Source organism: Semicossyphus pulcher, unplaced genomic scaffold (assembly GCF_022749685.1).
Source record: "Semicossyphus pulcher isolate SPU_LCO1_2020_fin unplaced genomic scaffold, fSemPul1.0.p SCAF_15, whole genome shotgun sequence".
NCBI classification, from domain to species: Eukaryota; Metazoa; Chordata; class Actinopteri; order Labriformes; family Labridae; genus Semicossyphus; species Semicossyphus pulcher.
In genome coordinates this window covers 2,656,875-2,666,578 of record NW_027211659.1, presented here as the reverse complement: position 1 = coordinate 2,666,578, position 9,704 = coordinate 2,656,875, and the positions used below count along the sequence as shown (strand labels likewise).

General features: G+C 38.5%; 1 protein-coding gene across 1 annotated transcript; it reads right to left on the bottom strand.

Annotated features, from left to right (window-relative positions):
- Positions 1-383: 383 nt before the first annotated feature.
- Positions 384-4,834, bottom strand: vtcn1 (V-set domain containing T cell activation inhibitor 1). Its single transcript, XM_069663730.1, has 5 exons — positions 4,668-4,834; positions 3,153-3,217; positions 2,471-2,830; positions 1,521-1,772; positions 384-583 (listed from the first exon to the last, which is right to left on the bottom strand). Exons 1-5 carry the CDS (start codon positions 4,697-4,699, stop codon positions 471-473), a joined length of 822 nt encoding a protein of 273 aa, XP_069519831.1. The 5' UTR covers positions 4,700-4,834; the 3' UTR covers positions 384-470.
- Between the last annotated feature and the right edge of the window lie 4,870 nt (positions 4,835-9,704).

Sequence of the window (9,704 nt, the reverse complement as noted above, 5' to 3'; positions counted from 1 at the left end):
GTTTTTTTTAGTATTTAAATGCATTATCTCCACTTTATAACAAATAAAATCCATACTATTTTTTAAACAACTCAATAATACATAAAATGGACCCCAGGCATTGTATTTAGAAATGTAACATTATGTTTCATTTAATGGTATTCTTCATTTATTCTTCTTCAGTTGTACAGAGAGAGAAATTGTGGAAAAGTCCGACTAATAATAATTTATAAATGTTTACTGACAAATAATCTGAATAGAGCCTTCATATAAAACACTTATTGTACGTGTGAGAAACTAAAAGGTGCTAAAGTTAACTGAGAAATGCATAACAACGTTGTTACATGGCATCAACATCCACTTTAAAATATATATAAAAACAAAAGAATGATAATTTACAGATTTTATATTATTTCAATAATTACTTCCATTAATTTCTAAAGAAAATTCAAAACATGCACAAACAAAGAGAGTGTACGTATGTGTGTGCATTAGGTGAAATAATAGATGTAGAGGACAATGGCCACAGTGCTCAGGTAAATAGACGCCAGCATGGACGATGCAGCGTTGAAGGTGAAGTACGTCCTCCCAAAAACTTGAGTGTCTGTAAAATATAAATGTGATTAAATATTAATTGGACAAATGCAAATCTGTTTAATGTAACTTTAATTTATTTGTTTGTTGTGCAGCATGACAAATGAAGTTATTCATGTACATCAGTGAATATAATCATATTTCATAATGAAGAAGTAAAAAAAACCCCACAAATCTAGAGCTGGTGTTTGGTTTGTATGTTCTGGGCTACCGTAGAGACACTGAGGACTCTATAGAGCTCACTCAAAGGTAAAAAAAACCCACAATAATTCTTATTTTCACATGATAATACACAAATAAACACATACTTCTGATCAGATCATCTTTAATCTTATACACTGGTCCTTCTACAAAAGAACAGAAAGCTGAGGCGGACATACTCTGACTTTTATAAAGCACGCCAGATAAGCAACTTTCAGTCCCAGTGTAAATCTGTAAAGTTTCCCATAATGCAACAAATCATTTCTCCCTGCATGCTTGGTAAGGATCCTTGGTATCCCAGATGTTGCATCTGAACTCGTATTTTGGGATCTGAATTTCGCCCACCGAATTTGAGTACCTACATTGTTTGAATTTTTCATAGCTTGAATTTTTGAACATTGAAAAATAAAAGTGAAATGAGTTATTGAAAATTTTAGAGTTAAATTCAGACACATAATTTCAATGCAAGAAAATTCAGTGCTTGAAATACAAAGGCTTTAAAATGTCAAAATCTGATGAGACAGATTTGCTTCCATAATTTTCACCTCTACATTCCAGTTGGTCCAAATTACTTTATCTTGACTATTAATGTACAAATAGCACATCTGAAAATAACCTCGATATGGGTTAGACATTGCAAAGCTCCTACAGACGTTTCAATGAGCCAACTAAACTTATTTTGAAAAGTATTGGGGTGCCCTCTGTAAATTCTAAGACATCGCAGACAAGTAATCGTACAAACATACCTGTTACAGTTGCTTTAGAGACAGCGATCACCAGCTCGTTTTCGATCCTGCAGATGTAGGTGTCGCTCATGTTGACCGGCTGCAGGGTGCTGACTACTCTGTAAATCCCTGCAGAGTTTTGCGTGAAGCTCGTGCTTCCTTTCAGAACGTTCCCATCAAGATCCGACCACGTCACGTTTGGTTTAGGGAACCACCTGTTCGCCTCCGCAGACAGGATGCCTTTTGAGAACTTAAACTTGGGGGCTGTAAAGGCTGAGACAGTAAAAATGGTAAGTAAAAATCATGAATCCATTGTGCAATGGGAATGTTCTACATTCAGTTTTCACATTGTGGAAAACAACTTTTCAAAAAGCCTTGAAAAAGGAATGTAAATTTCCAATCAATACTTTTAAAGAGAATAGATTGACTCAACAGTTGAGTGCTTCATCACTAGTAATGCTCTCCTCATCTTCCCCATAGCAATTACAAGCAATTGAATAAACTACTGATAACATACTATAGCTGCATTTCCACCAAAAGTAACCAGGACTTTTAGACCAAGGAGCTACTTTTCAAGGGTTTAAAAAGTTCCTCCAGCCCATTGACTGCATTTCCACTGAGGTCTAAAGACCCATTCTGACGTGTGAAAAAGTCTTCTGTAAGGGTCAACCAATTGGAAATGTTCAGTACTTTAATTCTCATCCCTGAAATCCCTGCAAAGTACCACTCCCTTGCAGGGACATTTTGGAGGTAAAATAAAGTCTCCATGACTGTACTGACACTGGTCCCTGCAGTGGGAACGCAGTAGTTCCTCCTAAAGTTCCTAGTCCATCCATAAACCATTCATCAAATGTTTGTATAGTTCCCATAAATGCTAAATATGGAGAGTAAAAGTAAAATGTTACCAAAGTTCTCTGTGTTTCATTTCAAAAGCAAACAGACAGTGAAACCTGAAAGACGAGTTGCCCTACCTGCTGTTCTGAGCTTAATGTTGACCGTCCCCGCGCCCTCAGAGGAGCTGATTCTGCACGTGTACTCCCCCACGTCGCTGCTCCTCACGTCCCGCAGCAGCAGGGAGGCGTTACCTGTGCCTACAGCCTCAGGGAACACCTGAGTCCTCCCTTTGAACTGTGAATTCTGGTCCACGAGATCGGGAGCTCCTTCCTGATAACGATAAACCAGTCCCTTCAGATCCTTCTTCTCCCAGGTGACCGAGACTTCTCTGAGTTGGGCGAGTTCAATTTTGACGTTGAGGTAGCAGCTGAGGATCACGTCCTCGCCAAGGTTGGCAATGGGCAGCGAGTTTGTGCTCGTCACCTCGGACGAGTTGTCTGTGTGATGATGAAAAATGAGAAGTGTTATTACCAAAACAAAATACCTGCAATGTGTATGTATTTTTTTCAACTTCCTTTCTCAAAGTTCCCCATTGATGCATCAACAGAAGTAGTTTATCTTGGATCATAATAGAACTACTGTAATTACACACACAAAACCACACAAACACTTGGTGGCATCTTGTCATACATACTAAGTATTAACCGCGTTCTAGTTTAGACAAACATAGAGAGGAGTGCTGATCACACACGTGTCCCCTCAGGCCTGGCAAGCCATCACTAATGATAACAGGATCTCATAAAGATAAACAGGTCTTACCTGAGAAAGCCAAGGCTAAGAGGAGAATGATGAGGGTGGCGAATAGGACGATGAGGACAATCATGCTACATATAAAGTAAAACACAAACACAGGAAGTTTAAGGAAGCAGACACAAAAGCAAGATTAAAATTATTATTTATTATTTATTTCCATCTATTTACAGTGTTTCTGGTTTATGTGTTTTTTTTGTTAAGGAGGCAGCTTTATGTGTGCTCCATTGGACTCCAAGACAAATTTTACAATGAAATTGTATCATACAATATCATATCATATTGCACGGTATCATATCATAATGTTTTGTGTTGTATCGTTTCCTATCTGTCACATCGCATCGTACCGTACCATATCACACTGTATCATATTGTACCGTATTGAACCGTACAATATCACACTGTACCGTATTGTACCGCATCATATGGTATGGTACCGTATTGTACCGTACCATATCACACTGTATCATATTGCACCGTACCATATCACACTGTATCATATTGCACCGTATCGTACCGTATCATATTGTATGGTATCGTACCGTATCACACCGTATCATATTGTACCGTACCGTATCACACCATATCATATTGTACCGTATTGTACCGTACCATAACACACTATACCATATTGTACCGTACCCTATCACACCATATCATAATGTACCGTATCGTACCGTACCATATCACATCACACTGAATCATATTGCACCGTATCGTACCGTATCATATTGTATGATACCGTATCACACCATATCATATCGTACCGTACCATATCACATCACACTGTATCATATAGTATCGTACCGTACTGTTTCGTGTCGTATCGTTTCCTATATATCACATCGCAGCGTGGTGCATCATACAGTATCGTATCGTTCATATCACATTGTATCTTACCGTACTGTACCGTATCACACCATATCATATTGTATCGTATCGTATTGCTTTGTGTCATATTTTTTTCTTTGTCATATTGTATGGTACCGTACATGGTATTTTACATTGGATAATTTTTATCAAGTTGGGCCTGAGGTGTTATTTAAATGTACTTGTCTCTGACGTCTAGAGGGGACATTTGACTCTTCAAAGAAGCAAACAATTCATAAACAAACTTCTTTTTGGTAAGGGGGGACAAAAAAAAAAGGAAATTGTCAAGTAACATTGCACTTCACACACTACACAGCATCTTCTCTCCATGTATTTCATTTTCATCTTTATCTTCTTTTTCTCAAGTTGCTATTAACCTTTAATTTTGTGCATCCTATTTTATGTTTTTTTTAATCTCATCTTGATTTTATTATAAAGATGGTTCTATGTTAAATCTTTTCATTATTAGTTTTAATACTCTTCTTGTTTTTATGTTAATGTTTTTTTTCATATTCTAAAGCACTTTGAGGGCATTTGTGTATCACTATTACCATACTTGTGTAAATGTACTCCATTTCTTTATCCACTACAGATACCTCATTTTAGAATTTAATTACCATCAGAAGAGAACAAAATTAAACCTTTTTGTCATACCCGTAGAAGATGATTTGCCCAAGCGAAGCCATGGCTGCAGTCAAAACCTTCTGAGAATATAAATCTGATCCTGTAGCTTAAGTCAAAAGTCCTGTCATGCCATTCCTCCTAAATATCCATCGTTTCTTCAACAATAAGTCACACACATACTCCAGTTGACAGACCTTTTCCACCTTCACAGAATGACTGTATGCTGCCTATTTTGCCTTCCTCGCAGCACTTTTAACACAACACCATAAGTAAATATTACCTTTAAGGTGTGTGCTTCACACTTGTTGACATGTAGTCACATTAGTTATTTTATCTTATCAAAATAAAGGTGCAAACTACTAAGTTACTAAAGACTTAAGACTTAAAACTAAAAGGCTCTTATTTTGGTGTTTAATATACTGTAAAAAACAAAAACAAAAAAACAATACTATATACTAAGTGACTTTGAAATATAGTATTGGCTGCTGCTAGCATTTAATGAAGAAAATTAGTATACGTAAAGGCAAAATAATGTTAAATACCCTGCGTTTCCTCCCAGAATTTACTCAAGGTGGGGAAAAAATGAAAATGTGCTTAGGTGGAAGAGCAGAACAAATGCTTTTGCCTCAGCTCTGTCATGTCTCGTCATTTCCCTTTAGTTAAGTTACCGTTTTTGTCTCGTTGTTTCATGTTTTGTCATTTCCTGTTTTATTTTGAAAGTAACTCTGTTCCCTCTTGTTTCAGATCACTTTACTTCCTGCCCCTGTGTTTCCCGCGTCTGGCGATTGTCTGTCCCCTCCCTAATCGGTTTCACCTGTCATTCCCTTCCTCATGTTTAAATTGTGGCGTCTCCCTTTGTTCTGTGCCAGTTCGTACTTGTCTTCATGTCAGTCGTCCCAGCAATTCCCTTGATCCTTGATCCATGTTCCATGTTCCTGTTCATGTTCCAAGTCAGATCGGTGAGAGTTCTAGTTTAGATAGATTATTTTTGTTTCTGCGTTTTTGCCAGTATTGAGATTTTCTTTATTTATTTAGTATAGATTTCCTCTTTTGAGTGATTTTCATTTCCTTATTAGATTAGGTATTTCTTTTCTAGGTTAGAGTTTTCCTCTTTTTAGAGTGATTTTCATTCTTTATCAGAGTTAGGTATTTTGTTTCTAGATTAGAGTTTTCCTCTATTTAAAGAGTGATTTTTCTTATGAGATTTTCGGTTATCAGAAGTCAGGTTTTGATATCAGGGTGAGTTCAGGCTTTCTTGTTATTTCTTGTGTTTTGATCTTTGAATTTATGGTAAATAAATATTTGTTATTTACTTTGATTCCTAGTCTGTTGTCGTGCTTTTGGGTTCAAAATTGTCAATGCAGATCATTACAAGCTCTACACTGAAATGTAAATTACTTTGGGGAAATTGCCCCTACAACTCGTGCAATATTCAGTTACACAGGTACTAATACATGTCTTAAGCAGCCATAGAAAGTTACACAACTTAATAAAATATGCATAACATCTTCTGTAACAGTGGATGATCTATAGAGGTGAAGGGCGTTCCCTGGCCAATATCTTGCATTTCAAACAAGGCAGTTAGCTCTAACCCTGTCATATAAATTAGGATAGATAAGTCCATTAGTCTACTTCTAGTTAAATTTGACCAGAATTGTCATAGTTTAAATAATAGAATTGCCAATATATATGAAAAAAAGTTGCTCAACTCCTGGATTTGGTGCAATCAGGTTTTACTGGAAATAAGCTGATATGAACTGAGATGACTCCTCAGACACATTTCATAACCACAGATACATTTTGCCAACCTCAAGGCTCGAGTGACAAAAGTGTGGACATTTACAGAAGACCACTGGAGTTCTACAATTTGACCATGTGAAAATAAGAGGTAGAAAAATTCTGCTAACCTCAAGGCTGCATGTGACAGAAGTGTCGACATATAAAAAAGATGATGTGAGATGTGAAAATAAGCGGTCGTATGTACTTTATTTCAGTTTCTAAAGAATCATGGGAAAAAACAACATGATCCGCCCGACAGCAGGAGAAAATTAGCTTTAAGCTTACTTTGGTACAACATTTACCATTTAAAAGAAATATTTTAGGGAATGTGGTGAATTTGTCTCACTCGAGTGTGCATTAAAAATAGCTGGAAGCAAGAGGTGGTTAGCTTAGCTTAGCATAACGTCTTGAAGCTAAGGGAAATATTGTGTAATAGCTTAATAGTCAATAGACTCGATAGCTGTGTCCCAATCCAGTGGCTGCAGCCTTCGAAGGAGGCGTTCTACATCATTTGTAGCCTGCGTAGGCCGCTAAAGCCAAACTGAAATGAGACGGTCTGGTCTGAGGATTTCCTGTTCCCGCCCTTACCCTTGCATCAGCAAACGCCTCTCCTGTCGCCTAGCAACAGGTAGCTAGTGGGCTAACTAGCTAGCATAACGTATCCGACGGAGTTGAAACCAAACATTTTTACATTTGAAAGTGTATTCCTCGGCCGCTTAAGAGTCCGCCATCTTGTTTGAATTTGGTGCAATGAATTTGGGGATACGTTGGGCCGTGAAGGATGCACCCGATGAATCCTTCCATGGCCCGGGCAAAGGACCCATTTGTCGGGCGCATCTAGAGGAGCCTTCGAATCGGGACAGCCTTTGACGCGCTGTTGTGACGAAATTGGCCTTCAAATATGCCCATCGAAGGCTTCTGCCCCTGGATTGGGACTGAGTTTAAAAGAAGTTGTCAGCCACCTTTAAGTCACCTATTACCGCTATGAAGCCTCGAGGTTGGCATTTTGGCCGTTGCAAAGACAGTATTTAGATGAGAGGGTGGAACTGGGGAGGAGCGACCGGTTAGCAAATGCTATGTTATCCGCTATCTGCTAATGTTAGCGCTAGTTTGGTTTGCAGATTGCATCCAACATGTTAACCATGAGACTGTATTCGTATTCTCTGAAGCCCAACTTTATCCACCAGTGAGAATGAGGGGATCAAGATGTAAGCATATGCTAGGTTATCAGTTAATGCTAGTCCGAGCGTGGTTATCAAGGTGAGACCATAAACTCATTAGAAAAATGTTCAATACTTTCTCATCTATAACTGTACGATAAGATTTATTTTTGCAAGCCGCGAAGATATCATTGCTTTTTAAATTAAAGATACTGTCAGCCATGATTCTTAGATTTTTTGTGAACCCCTTTTCCCACCAATTGGAAAACGCATTTTTGGTCAAAATGAGGACCTAAATTGTCTTGGAATATCCTCCCCAGTTTTATTAAGAAGTGAAAGCATGGGGCCATCATAATGAAAGTGCTGAGGGTTGGCAAATTGTGGTTAAACAATGACACACTGATTGCTGCCCAATTTTATTTCACCTATGGGTGAAATATTGACACCTTCTCACTCTGCAGCTGTATGAGAGAGCATCGCACCCACATCTATGGAAAGAATCTTCTCCAGAGGAATTAAAGAAGATCGTTAAGAGCTGGAGCAGCCTTGCAACAGAGTATCTTACACCTCAGTCTGACTTCTGATATCTTCAGCCAGCATGCCTCCTTTTTTGCACGATTTTCCTCAAAGACTCGTCACAATTCTAACAAAGGCTGTGGGTACATTCCTGCTGGTATTCATCCTCTACATTCTGCAATACATATTTGACATGAAATATGTTTGCTCGTGCAAACCAGGCGTACACTGGAAGGGATTACTGTACATCTTTGTCCCTCCTTTGGTCCTCACCTGGGTTCTCAACATCACTGAGCCCTTCCACCAAAGCAGGATTTTTTCCCCCTGGCGTCATCATCGTTGCCACACTGTCTCCTGGATTTGCTGTTTTTGTAAGTTGGTCTCGGACTTTGTCATAATGATGACTTTATGGCTGGCTGCTATTCTGTTTGATGGAGACCTTTACTTGTGCCTGAAGACAAACCTGAACTCCGACCAGACAAGAATACCTTGCAAGGACAATCTGACCTACGAGGAGAAACGCATTGAAAATGATTATAAGACTGAATCACTTGTAAGTATCAATATGCAGCAATAGAGCATGTAACTAAAAGTTTCAAGAAAAGTTAAGATTTTAATATGTTACGAATGAGATACTGGTACATCCAAGAATGTCCAGGCAGGTGCTAGAAACCTTCACTTTACTGAGAAAAGAACATTTGCTTGACTGTGTTCTTGCTCAGATTCACAATTCATTGATCATGCTGAAGTTCCATGAGTGTGAAATATAAGTAGGTTTGCAGATTTTTAGTTTAAAACCTGTAGTTCATAAACCGTTTCATAAACTGTTTCAAACAAACAAATGTAAACTTTTAACTCTTTACTTTCTGGTAGTGTTATTCTGCCCATGCCCTTTGTCTTGAAGTAAATGTGTGGGAACATTCTTTCCACTTCTCCTCTTCGTTGGCAAGAGATGCTTTACCGCTAGAAATGGGAAACCACTAAAATGTTGTGCTTTACTCTCCATTCATATTAAACAAATGAAACCCTTTTGTTTCTTTTCCAGAATTACGGCCTCATCGCCATGGGCTCCCTCGTTTTTGTTTGGTGCATTGGTAAATGCATAAGCCTCTGTTATGTCACAATCAAGAGATACAAAATGGTTTGCTGGTGCAAACAGGAGGCCCTTCCTTACTACAGAGTGGTTTATTTAGACCTTCTGGAGGAGCATGTGAGTAGCCATTTAAAAGACGAGCTATCAAAAATTGCAAAGAAAAGAGCGGAGGCAATCTGTAGGCCCTTCCTCGGAGCCATTGGGGACCGTGAGCAGAGATCAAACGACAACGGTGAGGTCAGGCACGATGAAAGAAACACAGCTTTGGAGCCGTGGTTGACTATTTCAGCCTCTGATCTCTACTTGACCGAACTGAAGAAAGAAGAGTCAGAGACGTTACAGGAACTTTCAGTTGAAGGATGGACTCCAAACAGTCGGATGTGATATTACTGACTGCAATTTAGAAATCTTTCTTAATCCTGGACTATTTCATGGAGAAGAAATGTGCTTGTGCATTATTTACTCTCAGATGTACGTCGATTATTTTAATGTGTGTCAGCCAAGGTGTAGGTCAGTGTG

Bases quoted from the DNA above. Each gene is read 5' to 3' on its own strand.
- vtcn1 (XM_069663730.1), bottom strand. From the start codon at position 4,699: ATGGCTTCGCTTGGGCAAATCATCTTCTACGG. The intron at 2,831-3,152 runs GTAAGACCTGTT...ATCATCACACAG, and splicing joins CTTAGCCTTGGCTTTCTCAG to ACAACTCGTCCGAGGTGACG. The intron at 1,773-2,470 runs GTAGGGCAACTC...TTACTGTCTCAG, and splicing joins CATTAAGCTCAGAACAGCAG to CCTTTACAGCCCCCAAGTTT.